The 25,929-nt window shown below is 37.3% G+C and overlaps 1 protein-coding gene across 2 annotated transcripts in view; it reads right to left on the bottom strand.

Annotated features, from left to right (window-relative positions):
* Positions 1–721: 721 nt before the first annotated feature.
* ARID4A (AT-rich interaction domain 4A) overlaps positions 722–25,929 on the bottom strand; it is a 69,433-nt gene continuing 44,225 nt past the window's right edge. Inside the window, exons 17-24 of one of the 2 annotated variants that reach the window (XM_049612682.1) lie at positions 25,057–25,254; positions 20,063–20,147; positions 19,089–19,230; positions 16,317–17,450; positions 15,482–15,586; positions 11,467–11,673; positions 10,707–10,853; positions 722–7,175 (exon numbers count right to left, since the gene is read on the bottom strand). In XM_049612682.1, coding sequence (XP_049468639.1) covers positions 7,072–7,175; positions 10,707–10,853; positions 11,467–11,673; positions 15,482–15,586; positions 16,317–17,450; positions 19,089–19,230; positions 20,063–20,147; positions 25,057–25,254 — 2,122 coding nt within the window. In that variant the 3' untranslated portion in view covers positions 722–7,071. Of the gene's footprint in view, positions 7,176–10,706; positions 10,854–11,466; positions 11,674–15,481; positions 15,587–16,316; positions 17,451–19,028; positions 19,231–20,062; positions 20,148–25,056; positions 25,255–25,929 lie in introns of both variants that reach the window. The other variant, XM_049612681.1, reaches the window with a different exon arrangement.

The following is a 25,929-nucleotide window of genomic DNA, read 5'->3' on the forward strand; positions in this document are numbered from 1 at the left end:
AAGGAACCAGGAAAAGGTCATGACACACATACCTAGATAGGAAAAAGAAATCTCTCATTGCTTTCACCAGGCTAAAAACAAACAAAACAACACTGACCTGTCTAGTCTCTGTACTAGCTAACCATAGTGACCTTGGGTTTACATGTCCCCTATATATTTGTTTTAGACATTGTTGGGGTTTTTTTGTCCAAACTGCACACACTTAAAATGCACTTCTATTAATTTTCACATATATATGTATATGTGTGTGTGTGTGTGTGTGTGTGTATACACACACACCCATGAAACCATCACCACAACCAAATTAGTGAACGCATCCATAACGCCCAAAAGTTTACTTGGGCCTCTTTGTAATCCCTTACTCCTACCCTATCCACTATACATTCCTTACCAGTTTCCCAGGAAACCACTGATTTGCTTTCTATCACTATAATGTATTTTCTCAGATTTTATATAAATGGAATTATAAAGTATGTGTACCCTTTTGTCTGGCTTAAATTTCACTCAGCATAGTTATATTATCTGTTTTGTTGCCTATACATCAGTTTGTTCCTTTTTATTGCTGGGCTGTATTCCACTTTATGGATATGCAACAATTTATCCATTCATTAATTGATGGACATTTGGGTTGTTTCAAGTCTTTGCACCTACTATGTGTGCACATGCTTTCATTTCTCTTAGCTGAGTATCAACAGGTGGTTGACTGGGTCATAAGTTTAACTTTTTAAGAAATTGCCAAAATTTTTCCAAAGTACCTGTACCATTTTGTGTTCTCACCAGTAGGGTGTGAGAATTCTAGTTCCTCCACATTGTCTCCAACTCTTTCATGGAAGACAATTTGGCAATATCTGTTGAGATTAAAGCTGCACAAATACTTTGCTCCAGTGATTCCACTCGAGGAATTTATCCTATAGGTATTCTCACACATGTGTGAAAGGACATATATATAAGGCTGTTAGCTACAGCATTGTATTAAAAATTAGAACAGAGCAAAATGTCCATCATTATGGGTCCAGATAATAAATTGTGGCATGTTGGTATCTGTGTGTTGCTGTAAAAATAATCAGGAAAGCATAGTTGTTTTTGGAAGGATAACTGATAACACCGGTTGCCTCTGGGAAGGGGAAAGTAAGGCCAAAGGTAGGAGATTGTCACATAGTCTGGTGTCCTATTTTGAACCATCTGGATGTATTACCTACTCAAGCAATAGATTTAAAACTTTTTAAATGCCTCTGAAACTAAAGCAGTTATTAAAAACAATTTTAGAAACTAAACCTTTCCACTTTAGAGATAAGAAATCTGACACTTGGCAGTGGTCAAGTGATTTGCCATGTTCAAATAGTTAGCTCAGTTATAAATGAGTACTGATAAGTCCTATTAAGGAGAATCCCACACCCCATAAGTTCTCATTTTAGTCATTTAAAATGATGATGTCTTTGTTAAAAGTGCAACCATGATACCCAGGGAGCAGAAGCTTAAGACACTAACGTAATGGAACAAATACCGACTGGGGAACCAGAAATGGGCGGGGTTCCTAATTCTGCTATTTATTATTCCCTGGTTTCTTTGTAGTATTCAATTCATTAGTCATAATTTATTTATGTTTTATTAACATTTATTTATTTTTTGAGAGACAGAGTGTGAGCGGGGAGGGGCAGAGAGAGGGAGTCACAGACTCCAAAGCAGGCTCCAGGCTCTGAGCTGTCAGCACAGAGCCCGACACGGGCTCAAACTCGCAAATCGCAAGATCATGACCTGAGCCGAAGTCGGATGCTTAACTGACTGAGCCACCCAGGCGCCCTGAGTTAGCCATAATTTTTTTTATCCATTCTTCTGTTAATGGACATTTAAGATGTTTGGTCAGCACAAACCATTCTGCAAAGAATAGTCTAACATAAATCTCTTGGAGCATACACCGTAGATTTTCTCTAGGATATATGGAACTGTTTGGTCAAGGGGGTGTTCCCCTCATCTTTACAAATCCAAAATAGATGTATTAATTTACACCTGCACACACTACATGGGAGTTCCTATTTCTTTAAATACTTTCTAATGCTTGAGGTTGCAAGACATTAAAAAATCTGTGTGACATCATTAATCACTAAGGAGATGCAAATTAAAAAAAAAAAAAGACGCAATGAAATATCACTATACACCTATTAGATGGCAAAACAAAAAACCCCAAATGAATATATCTAATGCTGACAAGGATGTAGTGCAACTGAATTCTTGTGTATCACTGCTGGGAATGCAGAATTGTAGAGTGCACATACAATCCAGCAACCTTACTTCTAGGTGTTTCCCCAAGGGAATTGAAAACCTATGTCCATGCAAAAGCCTGTATGTGTATACTACTAGTGGCTTTATTCATAATTATTAAGTGCCTTAGAAAGTTTTAAATTTCAATGGATTTAGATTTAGTTTCGGTTTTTGACAGCAGGTTTGGATCGGGACCCAAGAGAATTTCTGAGAGCAGTTACCACTTGGTGGGAAAACTGCCCCATCAAAGGAAAACCACCAGTAAAGCCTGAGTGTGTTCACAACTGTTTTGTCAAAGCTTAGCTATTATAGGGGCAGTCTTGGAGATAATGGCTACATCAAGGAAATGGTTTAATTCTCAGAATCCCTCATGGACTGCCGAGGCACATTCATCCTTTGAAACCAAGAGAAACTTCAGAGTTTGCTATCCTCCATAAAAAGGTTCGGGGACCGAGAAAAGGTTCTCTAGAGGATAAATATGTCTTGGGATATAGTGGAAAAGAAATTACTTGCAGGATTTGCAGATAAAATATAGGATGCCCAGTTAAATTTCAATTTCAGGTAAGTAACAACTTTTACATAGGGCATACTTACACTAAAAAATTGTCTGTTGTTGGTCTGAAATTCAAACTTAGCTGTGTGTCCTGTGTTTTTATTTGCTAAATCTGGCAACCTAAACTGGTGAGACTCTTGAACCACATGGTCTTATTTAATGTAACTTAGCGTTGAGAAGAAATCTAATTACTTGTGTGGAATAATCATTTATTTACGTGGAAGTTTTAAGCTTGTCGCAGAACTTTTCAAAATGAATTCTGATGATACAGATCACAAAATGAAGATAATTTCATAATTTTGTTAACTTCAAATTCTAAAATTATAAACACTGCCCTTCTTACTCTGTTTAAAAAGATATAATGGGTCTAATATGAATATATAAAAAGGTTGTTTGTGCTTAACAAGAAAAAACGTCATTTGGTTTTGTAACAAAATGTAAAGACCTACAAAAAAAAATGTCTCCTGTGTGAAAACACCAAGCATATGTTAGAAATTCTGCATTAGTACAGACTCCATTGTAAGAGTCCTTCAACCTTCACTAATGATGAATGCCATCACATACCGTTGTCTTCCTGTAATGGGATAAAAATCTGTGTGTAACCATGTGGAGTAATGGAAGAGGGAAGAAGACACAAGAAGGAAAAAAATTCATCAGTTTAAGAATATTTTGAGTTGAGGATTAGATGGTTTAACACGTCTACCCTGTTCAAATGATATTTTCACATTATTCCCTTGTGAAAAGAACCACAAAGACAACTTATAGATGTCTGACTTGTACATAAAAATCACTGGTAGAAAACAGAAACAATAGCAACCCAAAAGTAATTTTTTTCAACTTAAGTAAACATAGTTTTTGACCATCTTACCGTGTATTGGATGCTGGATCAGGCATTTTGTGGGATACGAGTATGACTAGGTACTTAAGGAACTAAACATCTGGTAGGGTAGAAAGATGCATGCATAAGTAAACACAATACAAGGCAAGTTGTCAACTAAAATAATAGGTTGAAAATGCAATCAGAGCATAAAAGGCAGTGATATTCTGGTGGTGGTAAGTCAGCAAAAACTTCATTGAAAAGTGGCTCTTGAGATGGCTCTAGACAAGTAGGGACAGAGTGGTGGGGAGAACAGAGGAGCAGGAAGAGGCAGAGCTGGGCAGGTGCATGGTTTGGGTTTAAAGCAGCAAAACTGCTTTGAATACATGATGTGGGAGGAGTTATTTATAAAATGAATGTCTCTTCGTGACCTGGCTCCTGCCTCTCTCGACTTAAGTGTTTTTGCCCTGGCTCATTACCCCCTTGCCCCATGCACGTGGAGCGCTTTACTCTCCCAACCTGCATCCCTAGCCAATTCATTATCCTCACTGAGGGTTTTACTGTTGCTTTCTCTGTAAAGTTTTCTCTGACCACCTTTACCTTCAAACTAGTTGGGCTCCTATATCGTATATCATGGCACCCCATACCTTAATATGTTTGTCACACGTATAGTTAAGAAATAAACATCTATCTCATTAGATTATACATTGCCTAAAGACAAGGACCTTTTTCTGTCTTGTTCACTGTTTTAACTTCTGGGCCTTGGCACAGTCCCTGGCACACAGAAGATACCTGACAAATTGTTGATGAATGAATTATGGTAATACGTTTTATGTGTGGTTGAATATAGCTTCAAATGCTTTCACAGTGTTGACAGTTCTGTTAAATTACAGGGGTTATAAGAAAGTTATATTTTAGAATTTGTAAGAAAGATATATAAGCAAATTAATAGCTTAACCCATATGGATTTCTATAACTTAAAGCAATTTCATAGAAGACAGAGTGTGTGTGTGTGTGTGTGTGTGTGCGCACTATATACCAAAGTTCAAACATGTTTTTTTAGTGAAGGGCAGGAAAACTAGAAATACAACAAACAATAAAGGCACACAACGGAATACTGAAATAAACCTCGATAATCTTCAAATAACTTTGGAGACAGCACCTTCTATTTTAAAGAGTATCTTTATACTTTTTTAGTCACATGCAAGTGCTATCCTAAATTTAGCTAAATTCAAAATATGCCTCATATTTGAATTTAATAGTCAATATTCATTTACTTTCAGAATCCTCTCCAGCTTCAAAATAGAAGGATTTTAATAGTGTCCGTATACCCATTGAATGAATATATAATTGTGCTCTCTGCAGCAAAGTCCCAATACTTCATTACTAGATTTATATTGATTAGAAGGGATGGCATTCAAGCTGGTAACCAGTTATCTCATTTACTGAATCGTTAGTGAAGGAAATCATTAAAATATCCAACGTATGAATCTACGGTTGCCTCCAAGTTCCAACTAGATTTGAATGACACACTTTTTTCATTTTTATAATTAAGTACTAGAAACATTTTATTGTAAAGACTGATGAATATATCGAATATGCTTTGTTTTATAAAGTCTGATTTTCCAACTGTAAGATACTGGCACTTGGGAAAAAAACAATCACTTAAATGAAAACTAAAAATATAAAGCCTATGTTTAAAACATGGCCTTTATTAATACTGCCCACTGAGCTCCATTTTTATTTTACATTGAAATACTTCTGCTTTGCAAAGAAAAGACAGGAAAGTGCATTTTACAAGAGTACTTTTTTTCTTTTTAATTCTCTGCGAAAATGGAAGGAATCTGAATCACAAGTTCACAATGTGGTAAAATGAAATTAAGAAACAATGATTTCAGTAATGCTATGCCATCACTAGTGTTTGGCTCTGACTTTGTTCTTGTAAATCAGATCCTGATATACAGTCTAGAGCATCTAGGTTATTACTCTACAGCATATTAAACACAGAAAAGGAGGTTAAAAAAAAACCCCTTTCAATGTACAAACATGAATTTAAAAACTGATTTTAAAAAATCACCTTTTTACATAATGTATATGGCAAAAATGCTTTAAATACATGATTTTGGAAGAATTATTTACAAAATGTATCAGTCTGTGGAACAATTCACAGACAAAGCATACATAGTTGCTTTACTTAGTTGTTGCATCTCAACTTTGGGAGATAAGAAATTTATTCGGCAGTATAGCAAACATAAAAACTATGACAAAGTATTGTAAGGGCAACCAAAAATTTGATCCTCGAAACAGTTTAAATACTAGGACTGCCAAAGTTTCTAAACGAGGACATACTTTAATGATGCAGATGCCCATTTAGAGTCCGTGCTGTCTGAAGGACGGAGACGCGCTCCCTTCAGCGCGGGCAGAGCTGCTGGATGCAACCTCCTGTGAAAGGGACAGCTGAGAGCTATTGTCATCCAAAGAGTGAATTAACCTAGAATTTTCTTTTTTTCCATTTTATTAATATTTTAAAAAATACATAAAAATACAACATCCAATGTCTGAATAAATATATTTAACAAGTTGCAAGATAATACCTTATTTTACACAAAATTTTCAGCTTTAGAAATCTTGTTAAATAACTTCATTGTTGTTATATATTTCATTTTTGTCTTTTTGTAACAAAATAAAAACTCTGAAATTACATAGAAAAAAGACAAAATATTTTTGTCAAGGGATAAGATAGTCCACTGAAAACTTATTCACAATTCCACTGTAAACATTAATAAACATTAAAATATTTGCATAATTGTGTGCTCAAAAATCCTATAAAAAGTGGAAGACTTATTACAACTGTAGTTTTCAGTCAACTACACTTCCTTTCACAATTTATTTTGTCCCATTTACACCTTTAAACCTGGGCACACTGCTGAACATATACTTTGGCAGTTCTAAATAGCAAGTGCTTCCACAAAAATAAAAAAACAACAGCAACAATAATTAAAAAAAAAACACAACATAAACCCCCTACTCACCAAGTGTTCAAATACATCTTAGTGAAAGTGCAGCAGTCACTATTCAGCTGGATAATATTTTGATGTTTATCATGTGCACTTGCTTGTCTATGATTTCTATAACGTTTGAAAGCTTTATTATACAAATTCAAATTTGCTAAGTGCCCTTTTTCTATCTTCACAAAAAATGAAAAATTAGGAAAAATTATGACAAATATGGCAGGCTGCCTAACCTTCAGTTATTAATCAGCTTATTGTTTGCAACAGAAAAGAAAAGAAAAGAGAGGGAATAGATACAATCCAGCCTGGAAAAGTATACAGGATATACTTAGCAATGTCAAACCAGTTGAGTGCTTTCTGTGGTTGTATTTCAGGGTTTTGGGATTTAGGTCCATGGCAGCAAACTGCTGGGAAGGCAGAGAAAGCGTTCATCACCTGCATTCTACAGCAAGCACATTTTGTGGGGGAGATGATGATGATGGGCTCATTCCAGTGTCTGACGAAGCAGATGACATGGAGGCTCCTGCATGAGACACTGCGGAAGCCAAACAACTACATTAGACCCAAAACGATCAAAGATACCTAGCCACTGGCAAATCAGAAATATATTTACCATTCATTTCAATCAGTCCCCTTAAATGGTGCTAAAGGAATAACATCTCACAGAACTTCCTGTAACCAGCTAACCACTGGCTTCCTATCCTTATCCTGCCCGACAGACCTAATGGACACGACATTCCCACAGGCGACAATAGTTATCTAGGTCAGGTATCAGAATCATAAGGATCGGGATGGAAGTGTAGTTGTGTGGTTAGAAAAAAGTCCTCACGTGACTTTAACATAACTCTCTAGGAGGAAATAACACAGGTTAAGGATCACCACTCTGTGCATTTGGTACTTTGCCATTTTTTTATGTACTTTATCTTCTCTTTCTTGGCAACCCTTTCCTATCTCCTGCCAATCTGCCTAATTGTTCCTAAATAAGAATTTAGGAAAATTAAAAATTAAAATTAAAAATTTTTGTTTAAGTAGATCTCTCTCAGTGTATACATGTACTATCACTGTGACATGTAACTTGCTATTATAAATTCTAATATGCCAGAAGTCACTCAATGTCTCACTTTAATAACTCACTTCACACTAAAAAAAACTAAGAAAACAAAAAAGGGAAGACTGTAATGAAAGAATCTTTTTTTAGTTGTGTGAAACTCCTATCACCTTTAGGAAATTTAAAGCAGGTCAGGGTGCTCTGAAGAAATTTCAATTTGTTAATTTGCTTTTCTTTTTGTGTTTAGAAGTTCTGTAAAGACTGCCTGCTATTTACAGTCTTTAAAGAAAAGGACAAACGTGGAAACCCTGATCTCCTTCCATTAGCTCCGTCTTACTTCTAGGAGTAAAGATTGCTGGACTTGGACTGGATTCAAGACCACATATAATACAACTCATCTTCTCAGAAATACATCCCCGGAGTCTCTGCATTGGCAGAAAACTCTCAATATGGGCAAGCCTGTCGGGTAATTTACCTTTTTGTAAGAGACCGCCTTCCCAAAGCCCTCCCCTCGTGTACATCCTACTTCTGGAATAGTTGGCTCTCTAAGCCTGCTCTGCAGTGGTCATTCTATAGCTTTCACTCATCACCTTGGTATTTGCCTGTTTTCCTAGGTAGGATTCCTTGTTTGCTGGATCTCATGTTGTCTTCTTAGCTTTCTAGTTTCTAGTTTGGCTTCTAGTTTCTAGTGCTACCATTGAGAAATCTGACACGAGAAACCTGATGCTGTTCTGAAACCCTTTTTTTAGATATTTTATTTTAATTTTGTTTATTTGAGAGAGCACACGCACGAACACAGGGGAGGGGCAGAAGGAGAGAGAGAGAGCCAGAGGGAGAGACCATCTTAAGCAGGCTCCATGCTCAGCACAGAGCCCAACTTGGGACTCGATCCCACCATGTCACGATCATGACCTGAGCGGAAATCAAGAGTGGGTCACTCAACCAACTGAGCCACCCAGGCGCCCCTAGATATGCCTTTATATGATAAAATTTTAGGATCTTCTTGTTACACATAGGATTCTGAAATTTCACAATGTGCTTTGGTGTGATTTTTCTCCCCCATTCTTTAGAGAGATTACAGTGAATTATTTCAATCTCCTAATTCATATCCTTTATTTCTGGAAATTTTTCTTATAATAGTTCTTTGATGACAGTGTCCTATGTTTACTCAGTGCTTTTTCTAGGAATTCTGTGATTCAGAAGGTGTATCTCTTGGCCAGATCCTATACTTCTCTTAGTTCTTTTCTCCTATTGTCTTTTTGACCATCTACTGGAATTTCTTTAGCTTTGCTATTATTCTCTTCTATTATTACATTTTTTAAATTCCTATCATATTTTTAATTTTTGAGAGATCCTTCTTGGTCCCTGAATTGTATTACTAGTATCATATTTTCGTTTCAAGACTGCAATACCTTTCCTGCGTCTGTGTCTAGCTATAGTTTGATGTTCTGGATGGGACATTGTCTGTTTTTTCCAAGGTCCTTTTTTTACTCTCATTTTCTACTTTGGTTTCTACCTTTATGTAGAAGCCTTCCTATCTGTTCTTGTGGCTTCCATATTTAAAAGGAGGATATCAAAAAGCCAACTGGAAGCTGTGCACAAGTATGCAGAGCTTTTCAGTGATGGGCAGTATATATGTACTGATTGGCAAGGATCTTGCTTTTTGGTTCAGGAACCTCCAAATGTTGGTATCTGTGTTAGTCATTCCTCTTGGGTTGAGCAGCTTCTCCAGAGGAATTCTTCAGTCTCCTCCCAAGAATGAGCATAAGCTTAGTTGTCAGCTTTCAGGAAGCCAAAAGGATAAGAGTTACAGTTGGAAAAGGGATAGGAATCTCATCATTCAGTATTGTATACTTCTGCTCAAGCTCCTTATTTCTGGTTTTGCACTTAACCCTCACCTTCAGCTAAGACTGGTATACCTGAAGTCTACAAGCCTATTCATTCCCCTCTCCCTCCAATAAGTTAATTTCTTATTTTTCTGCTAAAGCTGCAGAAAAGGGTAGTTTGTTTCACAGCATGGGACGAAAGAATCCAATTTCTCCTTCCACTTTCAACCAATTATTTTTAATCTCACATATATCCCTGCTTTCTGGGGTGATATGATATAGACTGGCTTGCTTCTTGTTTTGTCCTAATGCAAGGATAAACAAGCTTAGGTTTTTGCACTCTGCTAGGACAGTTACAGCTGTCTGTCTGCTTCTCAGCTCGTAAGAGTTAAGCTGTTGATATGTCTTGTCTACTGTGGTCTGCTGCCCCCTTATCTTGTTCTTGTGGGTACAGGGCTTTTCTTTACTCTTATTTTATAGTGGGGCTTGGGGATGGATCTGATGTGAATATACCAATGTTTAGCTATAATTCTGTGCAGTTTTAAGGTATAGGCCAGGCATTACTCTCTCTCCAAGATTAATCCAAACTAATCTCTCCTCCCACCAAGTAGTATCACTCTTGGGGCCCTCCTCACACACTCTCCCACTAGAAGTTAAGATCTTTTGAGATCAAGGTCCGTATTTCATTCATCTCTGTACTTACCACCTGGAAGAGGGCCTAGCACATAGTGTGTATGCATTAATGTTATTGAGCTGAACTGTTTCAATGAATGTTGTTGAGCTGCTTAGGAAATAATTTATGATCCCAACAAAATAATCTCTTTGAAGATAAGCTCATATGTCCATTAATTTTGGTGAACCTCATAATAACAGATATAGTGCCTGTTAATAGGTAGCCAATAAATGTATGTTGAGCAAAGACTGAATTTCAGAGGGAGTAACTCTTCTTAAGAACCCATCACATTTACTAAAATCACACATTTTGTAAAACAGTTCATAGTCCTTTTCAAGAATCTCATCCTGATTAATTCAGTTGTTGACTCACTCATTTCAACAATAGCACAAAGACAGCATAAGGAATCTAAAAACAACAATGTGTACTATATATATTCAAAGACTAACCTAAATCTTCAAAAATGATAGGATATATATATTTGAAAAATAGAAGGAAGAAAAATTACAATCAAATTACCTTCTCTGTCTTTCTTTTTTAATCTTTTTCTCCTCCTGTCTATGGTTGCCACTTCGGATTTCAAAGACATGTAATATTTTCTTATTTCTTGTAATTTTTCTTGGAGAAAAGAGATTCTCTCTGTACTGTTCATATTATCTAATTCATCTAAAAGGGAAAAAAAAGTTAATTTGGTTTAAAAAAGTTACTTAAAAGAATATGGCAGTTCTATCAAAAATCCAACTTATAAATCCTCAAAAGCTTTAATTTATGAAAACTTTTACATATTAATAGCTAAATAAGGCTCTATAAACAAGTATGACACTAATTACATTCATGAGTAAGATTTCTGTATATAACTCAAATTTCTTGTACTAAATATATATTATTTAATGATGTATTACTTAAATGATCAGCAAAAAACAAGAAAACATCAACACACAGCAACTGTGATCTATAATTATATTTATCTAAATTGTTTCTTTGTATAGATGATTTTTTCATTTATTAGTTATTTGCAATTACCAATACTAGAAAGGGTATTTCAGATTCAATGATATATACAAATCACCATCTTATTTTGTAACTGGAGATCTTTCAGGTTAGTATTTATCAGGTTAGTATCATGAAAAGATACAGATTTATATTTAAGTGGTAATTACTGATAAGGCAACATTTGGAAACCTACATAAATGAATTTGGTAATCATTCTTTCTCATTTTGACATTTTAAGGTAAGTACCACTTTACAATATACATTCAGGTTTTCTAAAGCTTCTTACTGAGTTGAAAGCTCCATTTATATGTTCTAGGGGATGAATTTGGATGTTTATCCCTGTGTTTATCTTTTTCTCCATCTTTGATGTGAGGGGAAATCCTTGCAGGAGATCGTGCAAGCTTCTGTGGCTTAGACACACTAAGATGCTTTACTGGTGTACATTTACTTGAATTGTCCAGGACAGGAAGATCTTCACTATCACTGCTTTGTCCTATAATAAGAAAAAATGGATTCAGAGATTATAAATGATAAAAATCTCAAATATCAAAATGCAGCAGACCCAGCAATTGCATTTTTGTAATATCCTACAGAAATAAGTGTACAAATGCACAAATTTCTTTTTTTAATGTGTATTTATTTTTGAGAAAAATAAAGAGCGTGAGCAGGGGAGGGGCAGAGAGAGAGGGAGACACAGAAACCGAAGCAGGCTCCAGGCTCTGAGGTGTCAGCACAGAGCCCAACGCAGGGCCTGAACCCACGAACCGTGAGATCATGACCTGAGCCGAAGTCTGGTGCTTAACCGACTGAGCCACCCAGGTGCCCCACAAATGCACAAATTTCTTAATAGCAAAGAAATGGACATCTAAATGCCCACCAGTAGGAAAATGGTTAAAAATTATACATGGTTGATCACTGAACAACGTCGGGGTTAGAGGCACCGACCCCCACGCAGTCAAAAATCTACAATTACTTTTGACTCCTCCAAAACCTATTTACTAATAATAGCATGCTGTTGGCCAGAAGCCTTACTGATAACAAAGCTGAGTAACACACACTGGTATGTTATATACAACATTATATACTGTACTCTTATAACAAATTAATCTACAGAAAAAAATGTTAGAAAATCACAAGGAAAATACATTTACAGTACTGTAAAAAATCTGTTTATAAGTGGACCTGCACAATTTAAACTTGTGTTGTTCAAGGGTCAAATATACTACTGAATACTTTGATAAAGTGGTTAAAAAGAATTAGCTAAAGTTTATAAGAACAAAAATGGCAAAATATCCAATATATATTATTAAATGAAAACTCAAAGTTATGAAACAATATGTGTAGTATTGCCCCATTTATGTTTAAAACCAAAAACAACCCAAACTGCATAATTGAAGGACAGAAACACCTGATGTATACACATCCTTTAACATATATATGTTTGCATACATATGAATTGCATAATTGTTTGCAATTCTATCCCTCCTCACCAAATTTGTACTTAGAGATGCTTTTGCTCTTCACTTCATCATAAATTAGAATTGTTTCCTTCCTCCCCTCCCCCATCTTCTATATCCTACTTCCACCCTACTCTCTCTCAAAAGCGAACCTTGCCTCCTGACAAGTCAAAAAGAGAGTGTTTCTGAAGACTACTCTCTTCAGCTGTACTCTTAAAACCATCCACTCCCAGCTCCCCTGGAATATCTCAACATCAATTATCCATCTTCTTTTAGCTTCAACTTCTTTTCCCAGAGTCTACCAACATGCTTATATCTTTCCCACTCTTAGAGGAGGGAAAAAGAAAACTTCCCCTTTTAGCTGGCACCTCTTTCCTTCTCTTTTAAAGTAAAATTTCTTGAAAGAAACTTTGTTATCCTCATTTCCACATCTTCTAATCACATTCCTGTGCTCTTGTTAGGGTCCCAACATTTACAACTCAACAAATCCAATCAATGTATTTAATCTTATTGCATATCCAATAGCATTTGAAACTTTTTTATTCAGACCCACTGGCATTTACTGATTTGCATATGTCTCAGATCAGTGCCCATACAGATATCTCACATAATTCTGTTGGTCTTTTTTCTCTTTTTACATCTCTTCCACAGGAATCGCATCTTCTTACAATCCTTTACACAACCATCTTCTAAAAACAGACTCTTCGAAGCTCCTATTTCCCTAATACTGGGTATCTCTAACCCAACATTCCCTGAATTACTTACTCTTCCAACAGTCTGCTGCTACTCCTCTATCCCATGTGTCCATTAGCCAGTCCCTCATATGTAACTAATAATGACTGAGTCCTAATGATTTCACTTCCCATCTCTTTAGTTCATTTCTTCTTGCCAAAGATTAAGCCAGATATTCTTTCCCAAAAGTAAAACTGATGATCTCCTTTCTTCCTTTTTAATCCTTTTTACTTTTTATTTTGAGACAATCTTCAAACTTAGAAAAAAGCTGTAAGAACAGTTACCAAAAAATGTTTTTCTGACCCATTTGAAGGTTAAGTTGCCCTGCCACACTTGAGTATTTGGTGTTTATTTCTTATAAACAAGAGCATTCTCCTCGTGTTATCTGCAAACTGGTCCCCAACTTAGCAGTTTATATGTCATATTTCTGAGTGTTGGAATCTGGGAGCAGCTTGGTTGAGTGATCTGGTTCAGGTAATTCTTGTGATGTGGCAGTCAAGCTTTTAGCTGAGGCTGTGGTCTCTGTAGACTTGACTAGAGCTGAAGGATATGCTTCCAAGACGGTTCACTCACATGGCTACTACTGGCAGGAGGCCTCAGTTCCTTGCTGGCTGTTGGCAGGATAAGCTCAGTTCCTCACCATGTGGACCTCTCTATACCTGCTGTGCCGTCATGACTTGGCAGCCAACCTTCCCCAGAGCAAGTGATCCAAGGGAGAGCAAGGAGGAATCTGGAGTGCCTTTCATGACCTGTTCTCTGAAGTCCTACTCTATCACTTCATTTGTTAGAAGTGAGTCACTAAATTCAGCCCACATGCAAGGGAAGGGAATCAGGCTTTGCCTCTTGAAGAGGGGACTATCAGTAAATCTGTAGATCTGTTTTTAAAACCACCACACTCTTATAGAACCACAATACAACCATCAAAATCATGAAATGAACACAAATCTATTATCATCATCCAATCTTCCTATCCCATACAAGTTTCTCTACTTGACCTGGTAATGTCTTTTGTAACAATAGGATCCAGGTGAGAAATATATGCTGCATTTAATTGTCATGTCTCCTAAGTCTCCTTTCATCTGGAACAGTTCCTCTTTGACTTTCATGACCTTGACAATTTCTCAAATTGCAGACCAGTTATTTTACAGAATACCCTTCAGTTTGAATTTGTTGATGGTTCCTCATGATTACATTCAGGTTATGCATCTTTGACAGGAATGTCACAGAGGTGCAGCTGTGTTCTTCTTGTATCCTGCCAGGTAGTACATGATTTCCTCTTGTCCCATTACTGGTGGGGTTCACTTTATGTGACAAACGTGGTATCTGCCAGGCACAATGATGTTATTCAGTTGCCCTTGGTAATTCCTACTGCCTCTCTCTTCTCATTTCCCATCGCTCTTTCTCTCTACATCTGTATTGTCCAGCCACAGGTGGCTATGGTTCAGAAATTTTCCTTTGAAATGCCTTTGATCTTGTATAAAATTATATGCTCCTTCTGTGGAATATGTATCTACTATAACCTGGAATTTTCCTTTCAGACTTGTATGAAGGCTTATTTTAGAGATAAAACTTTAATTTGTCAAAATCAACCATGTTTATTTCTATTATATTCTATGACAGTTTTTATTCCTTATGGTACAAAAATCTTTCTCATGTAATCTGTTGATTCATACTGATTTGTTAATTTCTTCATTTATTTCCACATGAATTTCATTATCCCCCATTTTAAAAATACTATGATACTATTTAGAAATCAGGTTTTCTAGATTAAAGTAAACCATTCCATTCAGAAATGTAAACTTAATCTGTTTTTACCACTAGAGCAAATATTACTTTTCTATTATTCAAGATCCTCAAATACATTCCTCAATATTAAACTGCTTTACATAAGAAATACAAACGAAGTAAACATAAAAAAAATAATCACAGCTATTCCAGCTCCAAATAAAATTGATCAGCCCCTTCAGATCAAAAACTAATGGGAAAATTGCTATTTTCAGAACATAATAAACCAAATTTATTTTTAAATTGACACAAATGATCAAGCCAACAAAATGCTGAAAATATTAACTAAATTTATGCTGTCTAAAGCCAGCATTGGAAAGCACCAACCTGTTCCATTCTTTTCACTTTTGGCTACAGCACTTGTTCGCTTTGGGGTACGCTTTTGCTTTTTTGCCAATAATCCACTATTTCCATCATTTGGCCTTTTCTGACCTGAAATAAGGGGGAAGAGACAACTTGAAAAATACATATATTTTGGATACCATTAGTTTATTATAAAAGACATGGAAATTATTTACAGGATGAGAGATTTCAGTGGAATGGGCAGCTTCACATGATACCATTTTCAATAATAATTTATTTCGGTCTGCATATTTTCTGAGAATGTCACCCTCTCTAAGAAACAATCCTCGTCATCTAGACCTACTCTAGTGCCTCCATATTCTGAGAGAAGAACTTTACCTCCACCTTTGACGCTAAATACTTGTTATCTCTCCACCTTTCCCTTTAGGGCCCAGTCCAACAGCTACTACTGTTGCTTGCAATACTTTTTCTTGAGAGTTTTGCAGAAGCATAATGCCTCCATTAGTTGCAGTTCTGGCTGTACTCCTTTCAACTAAAACTCGGTCAAAGGGGGAAGAAACTTTCTAAACGCCTGTCCTGCCATAACTCCGGCCGCTGCAGTTGGTCTTCTGCGCTTGAGCCACCAACCACCGCCACAAGAGCAGCTGTATTATTCACCTGTCTACTCCACATGAATTTCTCGATGTACGTTTTTTTTTAAAGGCATGGGAAGGGAAAGTAGGGACGTGACGTACAAAGGAAAGAAAGAATAGGAGGGAGGGAGGGTGTGAACTTTACAGATCAAGAATTCCTAAAACTCTTAACTTACTAATTTTGGGGCTGAACATAAAGGCTGATGTTCTCCCTAGAAAGTCCTTACCCTTCTCTCTGTTCTCTCTTTCTTGAACAATTATACTACAGGTACCAGAGGCAACACCGGCTTCAAACCCATTTGCTGATTCCCTCTCACAGAGACCTTCTTGAGATTCTTCAGCAATGCTATCAACTTCAATGGTTATGTCACTCTCACTTTTTATACTTCGAGACTCATCTTGACTGAGAGTAAGTGGTGAAGCTACTGAAAAGTGATGCTGTACAACAGGAGGTAGGGCAGGTGGAATAGAAACAAGAGAGTTAGACTCAGAGTTTTCAACGACTACATCTTCAATACTGGTCTTATCCTTCTCATCCAAATCATCCAAGTCTACTTCATGGCAAACCAAGGTCTCAGGCCCAATCAGAGGCATTGCATCCTCTTCTTCTTTTAGTGGAGTATTTACAGTTTCTTCAGCTGGACTGTCAAATTTTTCACTAGTCAATTCTTGACTGCGTTGGTTGGACTCTGCGATTAATGATGGCATTTCTTCATTTTCTACTTCAAAATGTTGTTCAAAATTTAAGTTTTTCATTCCCTCAGATGCAATACAGTCACTGGTCTTTTCTTGAGATACGCTGTTTGTCATTTCCATTCCATTCTCGATTCTTGTTTTTTTCTCTGGTGATGATTGTCCCAGTAATTTCCGTTTCAACTTTTTTTCTTTTGCACACTGGTCAATTTCATCTTCAGCAGTAGAGGAAAAATTTTTACTGTCTAGTGAAGAAAATTCTAGACTCTGAGCTTCTATATGAGATTCACTTCCTGCTTCATCCTGGCTAAATGATGAAATCTTTATAATTTCTAAAGAAAGATCTTTTGTCTTGCTTCGTCTTCCCTTTCCTTTAGGAGATTTTTCAGCTTCTTTCTTAACTTCTTCTCCTTGTTCCACTTTATTTCCAAAAATCTGTACTATTTGTTCATTCTCTCCAACTTCTAACTTCAGTGTTTCTAAAGGCTGCATTTGTGTCCTTTCGTTTTCTTTTAATATATGTGCAGCAATCTTTGGATTTTCTTCATCTAGTTTATCGTCATTCAAGTGTTCATTTTTTTCTAGGTCTTTAATATCAGGAGAAAGTTCTTCATTCATCAAATTCTTTTCTAAAAGGTCTTCTGTTTCACTATCAGATGAGCAAGAGTCTGCAAGAGGAAATATTACTGTATTACAAAGGTTTCTGCCTTAATTACCAATGTAATTTTAGAATAAAAATTCTACCACTCTAAATCATATACCACTGAATACTTCCCTGTAGAAATTCCTGATAAATCATACATTTGGGCCAAAAAATGGAAGGGGGTGGTAAGTTGCAAAATTAACTCCATGTAAAAACACATTACACTGAAAATATTACTATCTCAAGTCTATAAAAGAGCTAGTTTGGGCTATGAAAAAATCTCAGAAATTGGGCTATGAAAAATCCTCAGAAAAAGCAAAGGACTAGTACTGAGATAGTAAGTTAATACATTAAGTGGTTTGATCTGAGGTCTAATAGATACTGATTAATAAACGTAATGGGCATTCTGTGTCTCTAGAAAGGAATATGACATTCTATTTTTTAAAATTCTGAATAGAAGAGATGTACAAAATGAGCAGTTTGAATTCCCAAAGGTTTAAATATTCTTTTGATTTAAAGACATAAAAGTATAGGCAAGCTACCTTCTTGCAAAAGAACTCATTCTCTTTAAGTTAGAGAATTTTTTAAAATAATAAAGTAGGGCTGTGAGAATGTACAGGAACTGTAAAATATAAAAATTCTGCCCACATGGTACTCCTATTGTAAAGAAGTCCAAAAAGGCAAACTCAAATAGACACGCTTCATTTGGTGGACATCTTGCATTTGTGTGTTATGATAAGCTTCCAGTAGATGGCAGTGATGAGGAGGGAGGAAGCCCTTTTCTAATTTACACACAAACACCACGTGGACGAAAGGCAGTCCTAGTTCAGAATAGCTTTTTTCTTGAAGGGAGGAAAACGTTTTGATGAGACAAGGATTTAACATTTTAAATTTCATGGGAAAACATACAAAGGTAGAAAGGTGAGAAAAAAGTTAAAAGCAAAATAAAGTATGTTCACCTATACTCATCACAAAACATGCCTATACCACGTTAGTTTGTGCGCTTTGAACACCTTGGTGTCAGCTTTGTTGAAATATCCTGCGTGAACAGCACTGAATTGTAGGAGACACTGGTGCATGCTCTGAAGGACAGTGCAGCACACAGTAGGATGCATGACTTGTCAACCCATCTTCTTTCAAAATAGAATACTCCTACAATACTGACGAGAAAAGTATTCCAATTAAAGTAAGACATCACTCAGTCATAAGTAAACATGAGAGACTAAAATATTTATCTCAGGGGCGCCTGGATGGCTCGGTCGGTTAAGCGTCCGACTTCGGCTCAGGTCATGATCTCACGGTCCGAGGGTTCAAGCCCCGCGTCGGGCTCTGTGCTGACAGCTCAGAGCCTGGAGCCTGTTTCAGATTCTGTGTCTCCCTCTCTCTCTGACCCTCCCCCGTTCATGCTCTGTCTCTGTCTCAAAAATAAATAAACGTTAAAAAAAATTTTTTTTTTAAATAAAATATTTATCTCAAATCAAGTTTTGTAGTTTAAATTATATGAGATTAAAAACTTAGATGACTTTCTATGAATCTCTCACACAAGTAAAGTTTTATTGTATTATTGATTTTTTAAAAAATCAACGATCCTCAAAATTAGCACCTTCCATTCCATTTGACAGAGGTGAGCTGTCTGGCATACTGCTGCGAGCACTTCTGGTACCTGATTTTCCTTCACTGTTTGGAGTCTTAGACAAACCATATGGCATGTTTGATGAAAGGGTAGATTTTAAAGGAGGTCGTCCTCGTTTTGACTTCTGCCTCTCCTCATCCCTCTTTTCATCCTTTTCACTGTCTTCTTTATTCTGGGTAACAGCAACAAAACGTATGAGAAGGGCCGATGCCTTAGAAAAAAATGAACATTCTACAGACATTCTACTTCTCCAAGGAAAACCGTAACTCAAAAAAGGTTATATATTTTATATGTCAACTCTTAGTTCGTGCTTATAGAAAAACCAAAAACAAGTGGTTTTCTAACATAGTTATAATTATATGAATAAGATAGTCTATGGTTTGTAACACCGCAGTCCCATGGTGAAGGCCAGAGTCCATGCATTAGAGAACTGAACAACTACTCAGCACCCCTCCTTGTTCATTACTATTCCCTGAGGACAAGAAAGAGACCTGCCATCAAACAGACAAAACCCTAGGTGAATTTCTACAGCACAGGCTGAAAATTGAGGGTAGGGATGTTGAGTACAACTAGCCAGCAGGTATGTGTTTTAGATTTATCTAGTACTAGCTTTCAAGACAGTTGTCTGCAAAAAAAATCCTAAAATCTGACAACCCTGAGTCTGCATCCCACAAGAGTGGTGAGTTCCATCCTCTCTTGATGAGGAATGTGTCCTCTTTTTTGTCACCATCAATCCTGTTTTACCCTTTTACTATAGAGCCCCTAGAGACATTTGAGTTTGAAGCCTGTCTCCTAGGGAGTCCCTGGTTTTTATCTTTCCTTAAACAATATGGTAATGTGTTTACATTTTTTACTTTTTAGCTTCTGGGTTACCAGAGAGAAAATCACAATTACCTTAAAGAAATCAAGATGATTATTACAATGAGAAAACAAGATTTATAAAACACAGTATAATATAAATAATACCTATACTTATCATAAAGGATATGACTCTATATACATACTTTTGCTTTTTTCTTCTGTTTTTTCTTTGGTCCACCTTTGTCCAAAGGCCAGATTATCCTGTCAGCCTTCACCCATTCATCATACCTTAAAACAGAGAAAAAAATAAAACTTCACAGTAATATCTTATTTGAAATGTATGCACCAAATGAAACAGCAGTGAGAAAACTAAAGAGTTCAGTTCTACTGTTGGCAGAAACATGAAGAGCACAGGGGCTGGTGTATTGGTAACAAGTACCAGTCTGTATGAGGTGCGTTGTAAACCTGCCACCACCAGGACAAGGCAAGAAAATTTCTTAGGGTAAATGAGCAAGAAAAACCTATGCAGATTCAAGACTGTTTAAACGGCTTTTATTTTCTGTACTGAGCTTTTGTTTCCCACAGACCTGAGCTTAACAGAATAAGTTGATGTTACACTGGCATTCATTCTATTGACCAAATAATGAATGCAGAGATAAGTGAAGTGAATTCACATTTGTAACATGATCGGTTCCAGGTTTATTTATGAAGTCCTTTTCAGCTCTCTTTTCCTCCCAGAACTCTATAGCTGCTAGTATTTTTTTTTCTTTTGATGTTTATTTTTGAGAGAGGGAGAGACAGAGTGTGAACAGGGGAGGGGCAGAGAGAGAGGGACACACAGAATCTGAAGCAGGCTCCAGGCTCTGAGCTGTCAGCACAGAGCCCGATGTGGGGCTAGATCTCACAAACCGTGAGATCATGACCTGAGCCAAAGTTGGATGCTTAACCGACTGAGCCACCCAGGCGTCCCACATAGCTGCTAATATTTCTTTTTTTTTTTTTTTTTTAATGTTTATTCATTTCTCAGAGACAGAGACAGAGCATGAGCGGGGAAGGGACAGAGAGAGAGGGAGACACAGAATCTGAAGCAGGCTCCAGGCTCTGAGCTGGCAGCACAGAGCCCGATGCGGGGCTTGAACTCACGAACTGCGAGATCATGACCTGAGCCGAAGTCGGATGCTCAACCAACTGAGCTACCCAGGCGCCCCTATAGTTGCTAATATTTCTAATAAAATTTTATTCTGAACTGTTACCTCTAAGACTCTGAAAAATTTTAGAGATCTTTCATTTTTTTATTAAAAATTTTTCTAAAATGTTTGTTTTCGAGAGAGACAGAGCATAAGCAGGGGAGGGGCAGAAAGAGAGGGAGATATAGAATCCAAAGCAGGCTCCAGGCTCTGAGCTGTCAGCACAGAGCCCAATGCAGGGCTCAAACTCACGAGCTGTGAGATCACGACCTGAGCCAAAGTCAGACGCTTAACTCACTGAGCCACCCAGATGCCCCAAGATCTTTCATTTCCTTTAAGTTTTTATTCTGCTTAGCTCAAATTGAAAACTCCTCATTTCCCTTATACCTTCTTCCAAAATATTGACATCACTTTTAAATTTCAACACAGTCCACATTACTAATCAGGGCAAACAAGAAACTAAACTTTCTACAACTAAATGCCAGTTCTTACATTATGTAAATATATAGGTATTTATAGAGCTTAATCAAAATCTAAAATCTGAACTCAGGCAAAAAACACTATAGGCAGTCCTTACTTTGAACTGCACCAGGTTAATGGAAACCATACCCTCACTGTGTAACCTAGTTACCATGGAGCAGTGCGAAGGAAGGACACAGTTCCAATATCCACATATCGGTTGACATAAGACCATGACTTACCTGCACTATGGTTTGAAAAAACGATCTCCTCCTGGAGTAACCCAATATATTCATTTTACCAGGCTTTATTCTTACCTTATTTCATAATAATCACTCACTTGGACATTTACTGAGGGCCTACTAGCATGCCAGGCACTGTCTGGCCAGGCACATGTCTACAGTGTACACTGTAGAGAGTAGTAAGAAGAAGACCCTTGCTGTCATGCAGCTTGCAGTCTGGTGTAAAAGACAGACCTACAGTAAAATCGAGGACAGTCTACTAAATGCAATAAGAGGGTTATTTATGTATCTGGTCCAAGGCGCAAAGGAGTAACTGCCCAGTTTCAAACTTTTACGGGACCTATCACACAACTAAGAAGCACAGGTCTGATTTAGAGTACACCTCTGATTTAGAGGCCACATGGCCTGGTCACCACAGTATGTCATGTAGGTACTCCAGTATTAATACTGCCAACCAAGGGTGGTCCCAGAATCTCTCAACTACACACCAGCACTCCCCTCACAATTGCACATGCTACCCTGTTTTAGAAACCCAACTGGATTCTCTAGGAGCTACAGTGGCTCTGTTTCCATCAGCAGACCGCAATTATACTAGCTTTTAGGAGTACAGAAGGACAATGAAAAACCACGAACCATAGCAGTAACCAGTTAGGTAACTAGTTGGGAAGATAACCAGTGAGGAAGAACGTGAGCATATAATAAAATGACTGTTGGGGCGCCGGGGTGGCTTAGTTGGTTAAGCGTCTGACTTTGGCTTAGGTCACGATCTTGCGGTTTGTGAGTTCGAGCCCTGCGTCAGGCTCTGTGTTGACAGCTCAGAACCTGGAGCCTGCTTCAGATTCTGTGTCTCCCTCTCTCTCTCTGCCCCTCCCCTGCTCAGTCTCACTCTGTTTCTCAAAAATGAATAAATTTTTAAAAATAAATAAAATGACTTGAGAAAAGTTATATAGTAAAATATTAAAAAGATGAGAGTAAAGGATAGGAAGGGGACTTTCTAGAAAGATGAGCAGACCCACACAGAGTAAGAGTGGATGGCTGGAACTGAATGGAAGCAGAGAAAAATCAAAGGCTATAATGTGCTACAACTGCAAAGACAGTGACTCAGAGCTGACAAGATAGTACCCCTCTCCCCGAATTCAATATGTGCATACAAAACAACAGATCTCTAAGATCACTAAAGAGTTTGCACAGAATTGGTGAATCATGTTGTATAACTGAAACTAATAGGACAATGTATGTCAACTATAAATATTGAATAATAAGCATGTTTTAAAAATTAAAGTTTGTGGGGCAACTAGGTGGCTCAGTAAAGCATCCGACTCTTGGTTTTGGAGCAGGTCATGATCTCTCAGTTCATTATTTCAAGCCTCGCATCAGGCTCCAGGCTACCAGTGCAGAGCCTGCTTGGGATTCTGTCTCTATCTCCCTTTCCCTCTGCCTCCCCCTGCTCGTGCTCATATGCTCTCTCGCTCTTTCTCTTCTCAAAATACATAAACAAACTTAAACAAGTTTCTTTCTAGTGTTGGCACAAGTGTGAAGAACATAGGGACCAGTCTGAGAAATTTTAAAATTTTATATGCTATTCATTAAACCCATACTTTTTTTTTTTCTTAAAGTTATTTGAGAGAGAGAGAGAGAGAGAATGCATGTTGGAAACAAAGAGGGGGAGAGAGAATCCCAAGCAGGCTCCATGCCCAGCGCAGAGCCTGATGTGGGGCTTGATCCCACGATCATGAGATCATGACCTGAGCCAAGATTCGGACGCTTAACTGACTGAGCCACCCAGGCACACCTAAACCCATATTCTTAAAATGATGCAAAATGAAAGAAACCTAACTCTCCCTCACTAAAGAAAACAGTCAACATTTATTGAGTACTTACCGTATGCCAGGCACTGTTCTACGCACTTTATATGTTAATACAGGTGTTAAGCACTATTTCTCACAACATTCTATAAAGCAGGTGCTTTATCTTACCCAATTTAGAGGTGAGGGAATTGACACATAACAGCACATTTCTAGTATGTAAGGAAACCTTGAAGCACTCTGGCTCCAAGCAAATACAGGGCAAGCAGAGATATTAAACGCATAAGACTTTCCAAAGGGAAAAGAGAAGAGTAGAGGAACTGGCCTGGTACTATCAGCCACAGAGCTGATCTGGACTCAAAGCTACATGCAGTTGTTCTCCTGTTGAACATCAACAGTTTCACAGAACATCAACATCAGATAAGTCTATCCCATGACCATGACAGATCAAGACAAAAACAAGACCACTTCATAATAGTATCTAAACACGGGAGAAAAAGGAATATTATCCAACCCACAAAAATGACCAACATCCTTTTATCTTGAGTGACTAACGGCTGCTTCTTTATCAATTACAACACTAACCTTGGTCTAGTCCTCTCTTCTTCTAGATAAGATTTATTAAGAAAACCAATCACACAATTAATCACCACTTCTTGACCACATCCAATCTACAGCAAAACCCACTTCCTTAAACCCTCCCTAAAATCATCTAACAAGCTCAAATCTGAGTCCTAACATTTTTAAATTAATCAACTTAGAATTATAATACTTGATACAAGCTTGATTTATTTTTATTTTTAAATTTTATTTATTTATTTTTAACATTTATTCATTTTTGAGAGAGAGAAAGAGACATTTTTGAGAGAGAGAAAGAGACAGAGTCTGAGTGGAGGAGGGGCAGAGAGAGAGGGAGACACGGAATCCGAAGCAGGCTCCAGGCTCTGAGTTGTTAACACACAGCTCGACACAGAACTCCAACCCATGAACCGTGAGATCATGACCTAAGCCGAAGTCAAGACACTTAACTGACTGAGCCACCCCGGTGCCCCGATACGAGCATGATTTTGAATAAATGTAATAGACAAACCACCTGCACCATTGGGAGCTTCAGGCCTGCCTCCCTGCCCATGGTCTGCAGGATGTTTCCATAAAATCCTGGGCTACTGCTGTTTCCAGAGGCGGTGCCTTGGACTTTCATGAATTCATCTAACACTCTCTTGATGAATGCCCCATGGTATCCCTTACTGTGTTCTCCCTCACTGCAAATGAGCAATAAATCCAACCTGTTCAACTACACACAGGATCTTGGTGACCCTTGCCTGAAGTACTGACACAGCTAGTAAAGCACTGGAGATGTTAAAAGTCTTGGAAAATTCAGATAAAAGGTATGCTTTGTAACCATTTGTTTTATATATACCATTTTCTTTGGTTCTTCACAACATTGATCTTTTTGAACCATGGAAATAAATTTCAATAGTAAGAAAATACGTTTTCTGCTTACCTGACATTCCATCCATAGTAATGTACCAAGTATAAAACTTCTCCATCATCAATTTCAGTGCTTTTAATACTAGCTTCATAGATTTTCTGCGTTTTTCCTCGTCCATATTTTACTTTCACTTTGGTTCCTGTTAGGCAGGGTTCCATGTCTTCCTCATCTTCCTCCCCATCAGAGTCACATTTGCTTTCAGTTTCTTCCCTGCAGCAAGTTATAACATTGATAATGCTACTAAAAATTTAATGGAGAACTAATATATGCTAAAAGAATTCAACATGTAGAATAGTTAAAACCTAAGTATTACCTTAATAGCATGTCAGTGGAGGAGGAGAAGAAGGAGGAGAAGGAGAAGATTTTTATGGACTACCTACTAAGGAATTTATTTATTACGTAACGGTGCACTGTACCACAAGTAAATCCATATTTCTTAAAGGCCAATCAATCACAGTTGATGATGTAGTCAAATTAATCAGTTTTGATAAAGAGCCATGTGCTTTGAAAACGTCTTTAGGATTCATATTCAAGTGCCACCTTATTATGTGAAAATTATCGAAAGATAGTTTCTAACTTCCTGCAACTAAATTGTCTTGAATCTACTTTACTACCACTCTGCTCAATTTAGAATGGTCTTTAGCATAACTGTTTTTATTTTAGTGGGCAGAATAATGAACAAGGGCTATCTACCTCAGTAACTATATCTTTTAAACTAGTTTATATTTTAAAGGTTTTCCTACCGTAACAAAGAAGCAATAGATATTTGAATATTAGGTCACTTGTTGAAACTGTGGGATAGCACCAGGAGAACAAAGCTTTGTGTATCTCATACTGATTTCTGTTGTGTTTTTACTCCTCTCCCACCAGCTTTTGTTTAAAATA

Source organism: Panthera uncia (assembly GCF_023721935.1).
Source record: "Panthera uncia isolate 11264 chromosome B3 unlocalized genomic scaffold, Puncia_PCG_1.0 HiC_scaffold_1, whole genome shotgun sequence".
Taxonomy (NCBI): domain Eukaryota; kingdom Metazoa; phylum Chordata; class Mammalia; order Carnivora; family Felidae; genus Panthera; species Panthera uncia.